Source organism: Sapajus apella, unplaced genomic scaffold (assembly GCF_009761245.1).
Source record: "Sapajus apella isolate SASKATOON/1434 unplaced genomic scaffold, GSC_monkey_1.0 scaffold1, whole genome shotgun sequence".
In the NCBI taxonomy this organism is placed as follows: Eukaryota; Metazoa; Chordata; class Mammalia; order Primates; family Cebidae; genus Sapajus; species Sapajus apella.
Genome location: NW_022436941.1, coordinates 59,582,562 through 59,599,615, shown reverse-complemented (window position 1 = coordinate 59,599,615; position 17,054 = coordinate 59,582,562). Strand labels below are relative to the sequence as shown.

Genomic DNA, 17,054 nt, shown 5'->3' with positions numbered 1-17,054 from the left:
GTCTTTTGCATTATGTTATACATTCACAAAAAGTTATGAGTGGATAAATTGGCTTCTTTTTCAATTTCATCATAATTTCACAAATCAGCCAGGTGTTGTGGCTCATTCCTGTAATACCAGCCCTTTGGAATTAGAGGCGGGAGGGAGGCTGAGGCAGAAGCATTGCTTGAGCCCAGGAGTTTAAGATAAACGTGGGCAATTAAGTGAGACTTTGTCTTTACAAAAAATGAAAAAATTAGCCGATCGTGGTGGCATGCATCTGTAGTCTCAGCTACTGAGGAGGCTGAGGTGGGAACATCGCTTGAACCTGGAAGGCAGAGACTACAGTGAGCCAAGAGCGTACCACTGTACTCTAGCCTGGGTAACAGAGTGACATCCTATCTCAAAAATAATACTGCTTTCAGACATCTTTTTTAATAAAACTTTTAATATGTAATAAAAATTAGTTGGACCACCTATTGAATATTTAAATAGATTATAAAAGTATAGATATTAAAGTTGTTTTATTGTTTTTTTCTTTTAATAAATTAGTCAGTAGAACAAAAGGAAAAGTTCAGAATCTGTCATGGAGCTTAGTGTAGAAACAAGCTGACCTTTCTGATCATTAGAGCAAGAAGTTCAGTAACTAGTTTTAAGACATCAGGCTATGTAGGAAAAACAATGCTGACACTTTTGCTTATTCCTTGCTCCAAAATACTTTCCCGATGAATTAAAGACTTGAACATCAAACACTAAATGCATAAAGAATATATAAGGGATAATTTCTTAAATATAGTTTCATAATGGAGAAGACCTTTCTTAGCAGTAAGGCACAAAACCCAGCAGCTGTAATAGGGATTTTGATACATTTGAATCCATAAAAATGGAAAGTAACCGGTAGAAAGACCCCCAATATATATGTCAGACAAATGTAAAGAATTCCAACAAATAAAGAATTTTTATAAATTAATCAGAAAAAGCCCCAGTTTAATAATTCACTATGTTGTAGAGAGTAGTGGAAGCAGACACTCAAACATTTTGGTTCGAGTATAAACTGATCAGCAGCCTCCTTGGAGAGAAATTTGGCATATACTCATGAATTTCACTAATGAGGCCATGTCTTACTAATAGAAGTTCACATAAGCACAGAGACATAGGTACAAGGATATGCTGGAACCATTGCTTGTAGTAATAAAAAACTTGAAACAGTCTAAATATCTATAAGTCAGACACTGTTAAATACATTATGGTACACCCATATGATGGAATATGTTATAGATAATGCAGTAGACCCTATGTTTTAATATGGAATGATCTCTAAGATATATTATTAACTAAATAAGATGCAGAATGATAGATATAGTATGATTCCATTTGCATGTGGGAAAATGGATGTGTAAAAATATTTGTGGATGAATTGAACTTAGAGTAGTTTGAGTCAGTGGCTGCTAGCATTATGCTTAAAGAGAAATATTAGATGATACCAGACACTATACGCGTCAGATTCTTAGTTACAAACAGTTAGGGGGCAACCTTCATTGTTAAAGTACCCTGTGATGCTATTTGACATTCTCTTTTTGCAAACACATTTATTTATTAACTCTGCCTCTAGCTTTGTTTGTTTTCATTAGTATCAGAGAAGTGCACTGAAATCAAAGAGCATACTGTATTAATTTTTAAAAGATTATTGAAATTAAATTTAAAATTTTAAAGTCTCTTGAAAACTCTAGAATTTATATATATATGTGTGTGTGTGTGTGTGTGTGTTTATATGTGAGTGTGTGTGTGTATATATATATATATATATATATATTTTTTTTTTTTTTTAAGATGGGGTTTCACCGTGTTGGCCAGGATGGTCTTGAACTCCTGACCTCAGGTGATCCACCCACCTCGGCCTCCCAAAGTGCTAGGATTACAGGCATAAGCCACCGCGCCCGGCTCGAAAACTCTAGAATTTTTGAGAATATATCTTCTTACCCCCCATTTGAGAAACATTTACAATACTGATGGACTCTATATTCTTGGAGACATAGTACTCAGATAATTATGTGCACAAGTACCATAAGACTGTGGCCACATTTATGAGAGAATTCAGCCCAGCCTATATTCCATTTGGGTATATTTTAGGTTTTATTTTTAATGATGTCACATTGATTTTCATGTAGTCATGTGTGTGATAAGAGCACCTAAAATCTATTCTCTTAGCAAATTTTTCAAATATAACAATATTAACTGTAGTCCTCCTACTGTCCATTAGATCTCTAGACTTATTATCCTGTGTAACTGCAAGTTCATCCACTCGTTATTTTTTAAAGATACCTATTTACTCTCATTTTACTGGCTTTGAGAATTATATTCATCCTCCAAAATTATAGAGTTTGCTTGTTTTTCTAATTATTCTGTAGAAAAAAATCTACAGAACATTATTGTTAGTCCTACAGACCTAGAAGTGCTTATATTTGAGATAGAAAGGAAAAGTACATTTATTTTTTTAAAATTTGCACTGAAGTATTTATGTAGGCTGTACTTTTTATGGTAAAAGCAATGTAGGCTGATATTAGTGTTTCAGATAACAAAATCTGGATAATATGGTTTTACTTTAAAAGACTGAAGGTTAGAATGTCTTTATGGTGGACCCAGGTGTTTTAATTTTGCTTCTGATAATTTTCTTATAATTTGATGTTTGTGAGATTGCATGAAGACAGCAACCTTGTTTATCTTGATCATCCACAAATCTTTAGCATATAAAACAATGCCTAGCACATCATAGGAATTTAATAGTTGTTAAATGGAAAAAACAAATGTATACAGGTACTGTTTCATCATAGAGGGCATTAGAAGCCTGTACTTTCTGGAGAAGTAGTTTTGGTGTTTAAATACAAAAATAGTTGGCCAGGCATGGTGGCTCAAGCCTGTAATCTCAGCACTTTGGGAGGCTAAGGCAGGCAGATCACAGGGTCAGGAGTTCAAGACCAGCCTGGCCAAGATGGTGAAACTCTGTCTGTACTAAAAGTACAAAGATTAGCTGGGTGCAGTGGTGGATGCTGGTAATCCCAGTACTTGGAAGGCTGAGGCAGGAGAATTGCTTGAACCCAGGAGGCGGAGGTTGCAGTGAGCCAAGATTGTGCCATTGCACTCCAGCTTGGGCAACAAGAGTGAAACTTCATCTCAAAAACAAAAACAAAAACAAAAATAGTTATAAAAGACAACATTAAGCAAAGAGTCTTAGAGGTTATTTTACTTACTCTGGTGTCAAGTGCCGCCTAAATCACCTTGTGATGTGCTCTAATGTAATTAGTAATATGAATAATATATTAAAAAGAGGAGTAGCTTCTAAAGAAAGAATGACTATAAGCTTCCTGAGGCCTCCCTGGAAGCCAAGCAGATGTCAGCACGTCTTCCTGTAAAGCCTGCAGAACTGTGAGTCAATTAAACCTCTTTTCTTCATGAATTACCCAGTCTCAGTTTTTGTTTTTTTTTTTAATAGCGAGCCAAGAACAGCCTAAGACGCTCTGCCTCTGGTTTGCTGAAGCATAGTGTTCATTTCACAGGTTTTTGTTGTTACTGTTATGATTGTTCTCCTTATGCTTTTTATGGTTTCCAAGAAAAAAAGATTTGGGACTAAGCCTCTGCCATGCTCCCCTGTTTGAACTATAACTCCTTATGTTATATATGTAATAATAGATAGCAGAGTGTCAAACAAAGGTTATGTGTTTGTTTGCCTAAGACCGAAAAAGAAGACCTCAACATATCAGTAGAGCTGCTCTTTGAACAGGCATGCTGTCAAGAACTGAAACTTCATCATGGTTCATGGGTGTGACAGCAGAATAGATTCACCAACTACTTAAATTAGAAACAAAAATGGATTGGCAGTTCATCATTTGTTGAGTTCCCTGACACAGAAATGTTGTGATAGTGTCCTGTTTCAAAAAGCTCTCTTGATGTTGCAAGATTCATTCAGGCACAATTGCTTCACTCAAAATGAGTTTCCTGTTTAAAGGTGGGATATTGTTATCTTCTTAGAAGCATTGTTTCTCTAGAAGCTACTCCTCTTTGTAATATATTATTCATATTACTAATTACATTAGAGCACATCACAAGGTTATTTAGGTGGCGCTTGACACCAGAGTAACTAAAATAACCTCTAAGACTCTCTGCTTAATGCTACCTTTTGTAACTGTTTTTGTATTTAAACACCAAAACTACTTCTCCAGAAAGTACAGGCTTGTAATGCCCTCTATGATGAAACAGCACCTGTATGCATATATATATGAAGGCTTATACTAGGTGTGTTTATATGACCTGTATATACTAGGAGTATTTATATATATATATGCTATATAGAGAGAGAGAGTGCATGTACATATATATGAAGGCTATAGATTTCTGTATACAGTCATTCCTCAGTATATGTGGAGGATTGGTTCAAGGATGCTTAGCATATACCAAAATTGGCTCATACTGAAGTTCCCAAGTTGTTCCTGTGGGATTTGAGTACACAGGAAATTAGCCTCCTTATATCCACATTTCACACCCTGTGAATACACTCTTTCCATTCTCATTTGGTTGAAAAAAATCAGCATATCAATGGACTCACTCAGTTAAAACCTGTGTTGTTCAAGAGTCAACTATATTGATACGAATATTGTGTCTAAATCTATATCCTAAATTCTTCCACCATTTGTAATAGTCTTTAAATTGATTTTCTAAGCAAAAAATTATACTCTCATTAGCTAGGTGTGGTGGCACACACCTGTAATCCCAGCTACTCAGGAGCCTGAGGCAGGAGAATTGCTTGAATCCAGGAGGTGAAGGTTGTTGCAGTGAGCCGAGATTGTGTCACTGCACTCCAGCCTGGGCATCAGAGCAAGACTCTGTCTCAAAACAAAAAAAGAAAAATTATAGTCTCTTTGAATAATGTTAATTTGACCTCTTTTCAACTTCTATGTCTCTTTTTTTTTTATGGTGGTTAATACCTGTAGAATAGTGATTCTCAAGGTATTATTGGTAGGGGTGATTTGGCTCTCCAGCAGACAATGCCCGAGGACATTTTGGTTGTCACACCAAAAGATGAGGGGTGGGGACAGGGATTCTACTGAACAGCTAGTGGTAGAGGCCAGGGATGCTGCTCTAGATATGCTACATTGCACGGGACAGCTCCCATACTAAAGAATTACCTAGCTGAAATGTCAGTAGTCAAGATTGAGGACTCTAGAACAGTGTTAGATAATATTGCTAATAGTGCCCAAACATCCTTACCTTTGACACAGAAACTTTTAGTATTCTGAAAAGATTGTCTAACGAAGTACAGTCGTGTATTGCTTTAAGATGAGGATACATTCTCAGGAACTTTTCATTAGGTCAGCGGAGCACAGTGACTCAGGCCTGTAATCTCAGCACTTAGGGAGGCCGAGGTAGCTGGATCATTTGAAGTCAGGAGTTCAAGACCAGCCTAGCCAACATAGTGAAACCCTGTCTCTACTAAAAATATAAAAATTAGCTGGGTGTGGTGGCACACACCTGTAATCCCAGCTACTCAGGAGGCTGAGGCAGGAGAATCACTTGAACCTGGGAGGCAGAAGTTGCAATGAGCTGAGATCATGCCACTGCACTCCAGCCTGGGTGGCAGACAAAAACAAAAAAAAAAAAAAAAAAAAAAAAAAAAAAGTTTTTTTTTCCATTAGCTGATTTTGTCATTGTTTGAACATCATAAGATGTACTTATACAAACCTAAATTGCCTACACCTAGGTTATATGATGTAATCATTTGCTTTTAGGCTATAAACTTGTACAGCATATTATTATATTGAATACTGTAGCTAATTGTAACAGAGTAGTAAGTATCTGTGTATATAAACGTGTCTAACAATAGAAAAAGTACAGTAAAAATATGATATAAAATATAAAATAAATGGCACATCTGTGTAGGGCACTTACCATGGAAGGAGCTTGCAGCACTGGAATTGTCAGTGAGTGAGTGTGAGCTAATGCGAAGGCCCACAGCATTACTGTACACTACTGTAGACTTTATAAACTGTATACTTGGGCTATACTAAATTTATTTAAAATTTCTTTTTCTTCAATAATACATTAACCTTATGCTAATATTTTTACTTTATAAGCTTTTTCTAAACAAACCTTTTTGACTCTTTAGTAATAACACTTAGCTTAAAACACAAACACCTTGTATAGCTGTACAAAAATATTTCCTTTCTTTATATCCTTATTTAATAAACTTTTTCTATTTTTTTAACTTGTTACTTTTAAAAACTTTTAACATATTTTTGTTAAAAACTAACACACAAAAACTATACTTCCAGGGATTGTTTCTATAATTCACTACTAGAAAAGTTTTCTCTGAATGAGTAGAGTGCTGAAATAATGGGTTATAAGATAGTATTTGGAAGCCTCATGGTAGCCCCAAACCAAAACCATACAGCAGATACATAAAAAGTAACAAGCAAGAAGCTAAATCTTATCACTAGAGAAAATCACCTTCACTAAAAGGAAGACAGGAGGAAAAGAAGGAAGGAAGGCAAGACCACAAAACGACCAGAAAACCAATAAAAAACTGTGGCAGGGGTAAGTCCTTACTTATCAATAATAGCATTGAATGTAAGTGGACTAAATTCTCTAATCAAAAGCAGAGTGACTGGATTAAAAAAAACAAGACTCATCTGTTGGTTACTAGGAACATACTTCATCTATGAAGACACACATAGACTAAAAAGAAAGGGATGGAAAAAGATATTCCATGCCAATGGAAACCAAAAAAGAGCAGGAGTAGCTGTACTTACATCAGACAAAACAGATTTCAACACAAAAAAATTAGCTCAGTGTGGTGGTATGTGCCTATACCAGCTGCTCAGGAAGCTGAAGTGGAGGCCACAGTGATTGCACCACTGTACTCCAGCCTGGGCAACAGAGTAAGACCCTGTCTCAAAAAAACAAAAAACAAAAAAAAACAGATTTCAACACAAAAACTAAGAGATTAAGAAGATAACTGTATAATGATAAAGGGGTCAGTTCAGCAAGAGGATATAACAATTGTAAATATATATGAACCCAACTGGAGCACCCAGATATATAAAGCAAATAGTATTAGATCTATAAACAGATAAATTCCAATACAATAATATCTGGAGAATTCAACACCCTACTTTCAGCATTAGACAGATCTTCCAGATAGCAAATCAGTAGAGAAACATGGGACTTAAGCTGCACTGTAGAGCAAATGGATCTAATAGATATTTACAGAACATTTCATCCAACAGCTGCAGAATACACATTCTTTTTCTCAGCACATGGATCATTCTCCAGGGTAGACCATACGTTAGATCACAAAACAACTCTAAAAACGTCAGGCATCTTCTCTCACCACAATGGAATAAAACTAGAAATCAATAACGAGGAATTTTGAAAACTGTACAGATACATGGAAATTAAACAATGTGCTCCTAAATGGCCAGTGTGTCAATGAAGAAATTAAGAAGGAAATTGAAAAATTTATTGAAACAAATGGTAATAGACACACAACATACCAAAACCTAACAGATACAGCAAAAGCCATACTAAGATGGAAGTTTATAGCTCTAAGTGCTTACATCAAAAATTTTTAAAACTTCAAATAACCTAACAATGCATCTTAAAAACTAGAAAAGCAAGAGCAAACCAAATCCAAAATTAGTAAAGACAATAAATAATAAAGATCAGGTGGGGCACAGTTGCTCACACCTGTAATCCCAGCACTTTGGGAGGCTGAGGCAGGCAGATCACCTAAGACCAGAAGACCAACAAGGTAAAACCGTGTCTGTACTAAAAATACAAAAATTAGCTGAGCATTGTGGTGCACACTGTAATCCCAGCTACTTGGGAGGGTGAGGCAGGAGAATCACTTGAACCCAGGTGGCAGAGGTTGCAGTGAGTTGAGATCATGCCACTGCACTCCAGTCTGAGCAATCAAGTGAGACTCCATCTCAAGAAAGAAAAAAAAAATATATAGGTCAATATTACTGATGAAAATTGATGCAAAAATCATCAGCAAAATACTAGCAAACTGAATTCACCAATACATTAAAAAGATCATTCATCATGACCAAGTGGGATTTATCTGAAGGTTGGAAGGATGGTTCAACACATGTAAATCAATCACTGTGAGACATCATATCAACCGAGTGAAGGACAAAAAAACGTGATCATTTAAATTGATGCTGAAAAAATCATTGTGTAAAATTCAACATCCCTTCATGATAAAAACCCACAAAAAACTAGATATGGAAGAAACATGCCTCAACATAGTAAAAGCTGTATACAGCAGACCCACAGTTAGTATTATGCTGAATGGGAAAAAATGGAAAGCCTTTTTTCTAAGGCCAAGAACAAGACATGTATGCCCACTTTCACCGCTGTTATTTAACATAGTACTAGAAGTCCTAGGTGGAACAGTCAGACAAGAGAGATATATAAAGGACATCCACATTGGAAAGGAAAAAGTTAAATTATCCTTGTTTTCAGATATGATCTTATATTTGGAAAAACCTAAAGATTCCACAAAACTATTAGAACTGATAAACAAATTTAGTAAAGTTGCGGGATACAAAATCAGCATACAAAAATTACTAACATTTCTATATGCCAACAGTGAACAATTAAAAAAGGAATCAGAAAAGTGATCCCACTTACAGTAGCCACAAATAAAATTAAATACCTAGGAATTAACCAAAGAAGTGGAAGACTTAAATCTAAGACCTCAAACTATGAAACTACTACAAGAAATCACTGGGGAAACCCTCCAAGACGTTGGTCTGAGCAAAGATTTCTTTAGTAATACTCCACAAGCAAGGCAACCAACGCACAAATGGACAAATGGGATCACATCAAGTCATAAAGCTGCACAGCGAAGGTAATGGTCAAAAAAGTAAAGAGGCAATATACAGAATGGAAGAAAATATTTGCAAACTACCCATCTAACAAGGGATTAATAACTGGAATATATAAGGAGCTCAAACAACTGGAAAAAATCTAATAATCTGATTTTAAATGGACAAAAGATTTGAATAGACATTTCTCAAGAAAAGACAGACAGATGGCAAACAAGCATATGAAAAGGTGCTCAACATCGATTATCAGGGAGATGCAAATCAAAACTACGATGAGATATCATCACACCCCAATTAAAATGACTTTTATCCAAAAGACAGGCAATAAATGCTAGCCCGGATGTAGAGAAAAGGGAACCCTTGTATGCTGTTGGTATGAGGGCTTTAGTTTTTTAAGGAAAAAAGTATGCATAGAGCTACCATATAATCCAGCAATCCCACTGATGGGTATGTAAACAAAAGAAAGGAAATCAGCGTATCCAAGAGATGTCTGTACGTCCATGTTTGTTGAAGCACTATTCACAATAGCCAAGATTTGAAAGCAACCAAAGTGTTCTTTCATCAACAGATGAATAGATTAAAGTATATATATATGTCACTTATATACAATGGGATATATTCAGCCATAAAAAAGAATGGGATCCTGTCATTTGCAACAACATGGATGGAACTGGAGATCGTTATGTTAAGTGAAATAAGCCAGGCACAGAAAGACAAACATCACATGTTCTCATTTATTTGAGGATCCTAAAAATTGGAGCAATTGAACCTAAGGTGATAGAGAGGAGAAGGTTGGTTTACCAGACACTGGGATAGGTAGTGGTGGTGGGTGTTGGGGGAGATGTGAATGGCTAATGGATATGAAAAAATATTTGAATGAATAAGGCCTAGTATGTGATGCACAACAGGGTGACTATTGTTCATTTAATTGTACATTTAAAAATAACTAGAAGAGTATAATTAGATTGTTTGTAACACAAAGGATAAATACTTGAGGGGATGGGAACCCCTTTTTCAAGTGATTATTACATATTACATGCCTATATCAAAACACCTCATGTACCCCATAAATATATATACCTACAATGTACCCACTAAAATTAAAAATAAGTGAGCCTCTACCCACTTTCCAATTCCTGTTGCTCCTGGACTAATCAGCCTTGCTGATCCCTTCAGCCTTCTGGGCAGGGTGAGAGGATGAAGTGGACCTCTTGAGCAGCATCCCACATGGGTAGTGAAGCTAGGTACTTACCACACTCTTACTTTTCCTCATAGGAGAATACACAAGCCAAGGAGGTCTTTGTTGGCACTGAATTGTGCTGCCTTAGAGGAGGGGTAATGTGGGTAAAGTGAAATGTTTTACCTTCTTCAATGTGTCTGTTCTCAGATTTTGTGTATGTGTGTTCTCCAGTGTAGTAGCAGAACCTTTCCACTGGACTCCTGGGTTCCCACAAAGATGCTTTTATCTATATAAGTAGTTGTCAAAATCAGTGTTTCAGTGGGGTATTCGAGGGATAGAAACTTCTATTCTGCAGTGTTACTGATGTTACATGTCTTCCTGTTAGAACACATTGACTATAACTCAGAGCGAAACTGTCTCAAGAAAAAAAAGTATTTTAAATTTAATTTTTCAAAGAAGAAAATTAGTTCAAAAACTGAATAGACTTATACTGTGAAAAGCCTTTTTCTCATCTGCCCAGTTTTCCTGCCCAATGTCACTAACTATAGTTGTTACTTTCTTTATACATGTAAGAGTAAATGTAAATATAGTGTCATAATTTCCCCTCCTTTTTGTTTTTATTTTTATTTTATTTATTTATTTATTTTGAGATGGAATCTTACTCTGTTGCCCAGGCTGGAGTGCAGTGGCACAATCTTAGCTCACTGCAACCTCTGCTTCCTGGGTTCAAGCAATTCTCGTGCCTCAGCCTCCCCAGTAGCTGGGATTACAGGAGCCCACCACCATACCTGGCTAATTTTTTTTTATTTTTAGTGGAGGCAGAGTTTTACTACGTTGGCTAGGCTGGTCTTGAATGCCTGACCTCAAGTTATCCACCCGCCTTGGCCTCCAGAGCACTGGAATTACAGGTGTGAGCTACCACACCTGGTCCCCTTCCTTTTTAAAACAAAAGATAACATGTTATACACCTTGCTCCTTTGGTTTTGTTCTTTTCTTTGATTTTTTTCCTTTTCCTTCCTTTTTCTCTTTTTAGCTTAATATATTATGAAGCTCTTTCTGAAGTAAACTTTCTTGTTTTTCTTTCCTAGGTGCATGATATTTATGTATGTACTATAATTGACTTAACCAGCCTCCTTTTGATGGGCATTTAGCATAGTTCTAATATTTTATATTACAGTGTTACCATAAATAACCTTATTAGTGTGTTATTTTGCATATGTACAAATATATGTCATCTCTAGCTCTTAAAGTATTTTTATCTATTTCCTCACCCACCTTCATAGTTTTTGCTTTTAAAATGTTCATTATATGCTATTTGTTTATTCACATCTATTGTGTCTTCACTAAGAATGATACCTTTACCACAGTGTTCTTGGTCTTATTTAATGATTTTTTTTGTTTTCTTTTTAACCAAATAGGCATGTTGTCTTTCTTTTTGTTTGCTTTGAGTAATTTTGCCCTATCTTTTATTTGAAAATTAACTTTATGGCATTTTGCTTTTTTTTTTGAGACAGAGTCTCACTCTGTAACCTTAGCTGGGCGCAGTGGGTGATCTCGGCTCACTGCAACCTCCGCCTCCGGGTCTCAGGTGATTCCCATGCCTCATCCTCCCAAGTTGCTGGGACGACAGGCGCGTACCACCACACCCTGCTAATTTTTTGTATTTTAGTAGAGACGGGGTTTTACCATGTTGCCCAGGGTGGTCTTGAACTCCTGAGCTCAGGCAGTCCACCTGCCTCGGCCTCCCAAAGTGCTGGGATTACAGGCTGAGCCACCGCACCTGGGATTTTTTTTTTAATACTGTCTTTTTTAGGAGTGATTTTCAGTTATTTTTTTTTTTAAGTTTTAAATTTACAGAAAAATCACAAAAACTACCACATCTCCTTCACCCAAATTCCACAGTTGTTAACATTTTCCTGCATTTGTCCATTATTTCTCTCCAGATGTATAATTTTCTATTTATATGTTTCTGGTTGAGCCTCATTATCCTTAAGTACTTCAGAGAATACCGTCCCAAAGGACTCACTTCTGTATTACCACCGTCCAGCCTCCCAATCAGGAAGTCAGCGTTGATACATCACTAGCATACAGGGCACGGACCCCATTCAGATTTACCAACCATTGCAACAATACCTCTTTTTCCCTTCTGATCCAGAAAACTCTCCAAGAAAATGCACTGACTGTAGTTATCATGTCTCCTCAGTCTCTTTCACTATGTAATTGTTCCCATTTCCTTCTCTGTCACGTACTTAACAATCTTAAAGATCATGGCCACTTGAAGGGAGAGGGGATTATGATAGAGCAGTGACACCATGGTGCTTCCTCAGCTGCTGGCCATGTTCTGTTTATTTGTTTTGATTACACTGGAGTTCACTTTATAATAATCTGATAAAATTTCTATTTATGTTATATGTGCTGCTTTTTTTTTTTAAATCAAAACCACAATCTGAAGAATTATGTGTGTTATTTCACAATAAAGTAAAAAAATGAAGTTTGAGAATTGATATCAATGAATACAGTTTACCCTCAGGCAATTTTTTTTTCCATTTCAATCTAAATACAATGAAGTGAATATTAAGAGGCAAAATTATACTGGGAAGCTCTTCTTTTAATCTGAATGCTCATAACCATGCCTTTCTCTAAAGGTTTGTCACCATGGTGCCCAGATAAAGTAATAAAGATTCCATTTTAGCAAAAAATACAGGTTTCAGAACTAATTTTCATTTTTCTTTTTCTGTGTCCTTAGCTGTAGTTTAAATTCTTTTTGGTTTGTCATATGATACTGCTGTGGGACGATATCCAAATTACCTTCCTCTGTTGTATTTCCCGAATGGTGAATGTCACCATCCTTAAGGGCAGGAATGTGTCAGTGTGACAAGAAAATATGCCTTGGTTAGGCAGTTATTTCTTATCACCAGTAGAAAAAATGCTTTGGAAATTTTCCCCTGGATTCTGACAAGTTTGTGGGGAATATAAATATGAAACCGCTTAGCAGCTTTGCATTTCCCCAGACTTTAATGCAACAGTAGTAGTGTCACCAGAAGAAATAAAAATGTACAGTTTAAGTAACATTAACATTCTGAGCATACTCTTACATCCATAATGAATTTACATAGGTTATTGGTTTTCAGCTCTTCAGAAAAACTTCTAAGTGTATTCTATTTGCCATTCTTAGTGACATCTCTTGGCACTCTTGTGTCTCATACAGAAACCTTCAAAAGAAGCAGCAGGGCCTACATATATGACCATAAGTGTTGTGGATGTCACTGACATTTGTGTATCTTCACAATCCCTTACCATTGTGCTTTTCACTCAGACCAGGCTCCTGAACAAACCGGGGTTACAGATTCCTCCATCAGCCACACAGTCTCTTTGATTCCTTTTTTCAAAATTAGACCCATTTCTCATGCCACCAGCCTGCTTTCTTAGTTCATTTAACATTCCTGTAATGCAGATAGAGCAGTTATGTCATTTAAACAACAGCAGTGTGAATATTTTTTGTCTCTCATCCCTCTGATATTGATGAAAGAATGAAATAGGAAAGTACAGTTACACCATTGCTGATTAAATTTTTCATCTGCGTGCATTTGAGTTAGAGACAAGTGAAAGTATTTTTAGGCTGATTGGAATGACTCATCACTTTATCTTCCACTTTTAACTATATAATTCTGTTTTATTTCAATGCAGGTACAGCCTGACTATTTGGACCGGAAGAAATGATAACTATTCCATTGAAGATTTACTTTACATTAGAGACCATTTTGACAAAAACCAAGTTTTCTATGACATCTTGGAACCACAAAACCATGAATTTAAACAAGCCATTGGAATCAAAGTTAATCTCTAAGAAGATTCTCCTCAATTGTTTCCTGTGTTTTAGTTTCATAATCTTTCTCTGCATTGGTCTGAATTAATTACCATGGTTACTGGTTTATGTTCCAAGTCATCTAATCAAGAAACACTTATTGTGTGCTTACTCTGTGGGCATATGTCCTTATAATAGTGCACTTACATACAAGATTTGGAAAGAAGAGATTTATTTGCACATGTAGGCCTAGTCTAATAATAATTCAGGAAAACGATACTCTGCACTCCTTTATAAAAAGTGGTTTTGATAAACTGAAGATAATTGGCAGAATCTGTATGTCATAAAACAGGTATAAATCACATTTGCTTGGCACTTGCATTGCAGAGATTATGAAAAAGATGGCACTTTTCCTTTTTCCTAGAAAACTGGTTATTTCAGAGATAATCAAAAAGGAAGAGGGCTTTTAAAATGTTTTTAATTTTCACAGGGGTGAGCAGCTGTCTCATATCAAGATCTATTAATCCGTTTCCTGAAACTATAAATTAGATCTAGAATTTCCATATGATTGGGAAGCATGCTAGTGGCTAAGTATATTTTTTATATTATTTTTATAATATCTGACTTATAGTGAACAATATACTGTTGGAGAGAAGTTTTAGTCTTTGTCGTATATCATTTGTTTTCCAAGTTTCTTACTGCCACTACCTTCACTCAGGTCCTTGTTTTACTACTAGAATTTTATTAACTACTTTTTTCATGGCTTTATTTCTCACACTCTTCTCAGAGATAACCTGAGTTTTTGAGTTTTTCTGCTAAACAAAACTTTCTTCTTCTTTTTTTTTTTTTTTTTAGATGGAGTCTTGCTCTGTCGCTTAAAGCTGGAGTGCAGTAGTGCGATCATGGCTCACTGCAACCTCCGTCTCCCAGGTTCAAGTGATTCTCCTGCCTCAGCCTCCTGAGTAGCTGGGACTACAGGTATGCGCCACCACACCCAGCTAATGTTTGTATTTTTAGTAGAGATGGGATTTCACCATGTTGGTCAGGCTGGTCTTGAACTCCTGACTTCAGGTGATCTGCCAGCCTCCACCTCCCAAAGTGCTGGGATTACAGGCATGAGCCATGGCGCCCAGCCAAAACTTTCTTAAATACCTCTTTCTTTATGCCAAATCAAAGACCTTCAAGGGCTTAAACTCAATTTTACTCATTTTTCCTCTTACAAGACCCTTCATAATGCAGTCCCACCTAAATGTCAATTTGTTGTGCTCCAACACAGTTCTTCATTAAAAAAATTTATTTAGCATCGGTGGCTTCTAGATCTTACTTTAACCATTAATGTTAACCATTTAGTTATGTTCACTAATTGACTTGTGCATGTTAGCTGTGTCTCCTCAGCTAGACTGTAAATTCCTTTGTGGCAAAGGTTCCTGCTTAAGTATCTTTTACAGTACCTGGCACAGTCCTGAGAAAAACATTCAGAAAAAATATGTGGCTGCTTTGATTTATTAAGAAATATTTTATTAGTGAATGTCCTAAAATATGTAATTTGCTTTTTATTAATCAACCATTTTTCTCTCAGAGAATAACATAGTTCTAGAACTTCTGTTTTGAATTCAGACAGATTTTCATTACAGCCCCAGCTCTATCCCTTACTAGCCATAGACTTTGGGAAATCTGTAATGCCATTGACTCTAGGCTCACTTGTCTATAAGATGGAGGTGGGGAAATGACATTTCTCTTGTAGGTTTGTTGTGAGGATTATGTGAGATTCATGTAGTAGAGACATCTAGCTCAATGACATAGGGAATGCTCAGTAAAGTTAGTTTCTCTTCTTTTAGATTTATCCTGTGATCATGTCTATTATAGATAGATAGCACTAAGAGATACAACATGAAACATTGTACACATATAAATACTTAAAGACAATTATAGTATTTTCACTTGCAAATTCAGCTCTAGTCGAATGAAATGCTTCTTGTCAAATAATACCTAAAACTTTACTGTCCATGGTTGTTTGCCAAAGTCAAAAGATGCAATTTCATTATGAAATTTCACCAACTGCTATAGAGAATAATTTTTTTAAATTAACTTGTAAATCTTCTACAAAGACCATGCATTACTAAAGGCAAGTGAATTTATAAATAAACTGCCTTTTTTTTTTTTTTTTTTTTTTTTTTTTTTTTTTTTTGAGACGGAGTTTTGCTCTTGTTACCTAGGCTGGAGTGCAATGGCGCGATCTCGGCTCACCGCAACCTCTGTCTCCTGGGCTCAAGCAGTTCTCCTGCCTCAGCCTCCCAAGTAGCTGGGACTACAGGCGTGCACCACCATGCCCAGCTAATTTTTGTATTTTTAGTAGAGACAGGGTTTCACCATGTTGACCAGGATGGTCTCGATCTCTTGACCCCGTGATCCACCCGCCTCAGCCTCCCAAAGTGCTGGGATTACAAGTGTGAGCCACCACGCCCGGCAATAAACTGCCTTTTGTTGAAGTTTGAAGTAAAAATCTCTTGTTGAGAATATTATTTTTACTACTAAATTATCCCACCTTTGATAATATTTTTAAAAATATTAATATGGTAAAATTATATATTGAGAAATCTGTTAGCCTGATATCACTTAGATTAATTTTTTTTTTTTTTTTTGGAGACAGAGTCTTACTCTGTCACCCAGGCTGGAGTGCAGTGACAGAATCTTGGCTCACTGCAGTCTCCGCCTCTGGCTTTCAAGTGATTTTCATGCCTCAGCCTCCCAAATAGCTGGAATTACAGGAGTGTAATTACCTGGCTAATTTTTGTATTTTTAGTAGACACAATTTCACAATGTCACCAGGCTGTTATTGAACTCCTGGCCTCATGTGATCTGTCTGCCTTGGCCTCCCAAAGTGCTGGGATTACAGGCGTGAGCCACCACATCAAGCCTCACTTAGATTAATAATTAAAGGTATGTTTTAAATTGTTCTCAGGAACAAAAACACATAAGAATTATAAAATGTATTCTGTTGAAAAGTAAAATTTTAATGGCTATCCATATGGAAAAAAAAAAAAAGAAACCTTGATCCCTATGTCATGCCATAAACAAATAATTTGAGATGGATCTTAGGCCAAAATGTAAAAGCTAAAATCTTAAAACATTTAGAAGAGAATAAGGGAGAATGTTTTCATGACTTTGGAGTAGGCATAGGTTTCTTATAACCCAGAAAACACTAGGC

At 36.2% G+C, this 17,054-nt stretch overlaps 1 protein-coding gene across 4 annotated transcripts in view; it reads left to right on the top strand.

Moving 5' to 3' along the window:
• The window catches only part of FAM151B (family with sequence similarity 151 member B), a 59,908-nt gene extending 45,668 nt beyond the window's left edge, over positions 1–14,240 (top strand). For all 4 annotated transcript variants that reach the window (XM_032277253.1, XM_032277255.1, XM_032277256.1 and 1 more), the window contains one exon: positions 13,729–14,240. In XM_032277253.1, the coding sequence (XP_032133144.1) occupies positions 13,729–13,888 (160 nt within the window). In that variant the 3' untranslated portion in view covers positions 13,889–14,240. The remainder of the gene's footprint in view (positions 1–13,728) is intronic.
• Positions 14,241–17,054: the final 2,814 nt, after the last annotated feature.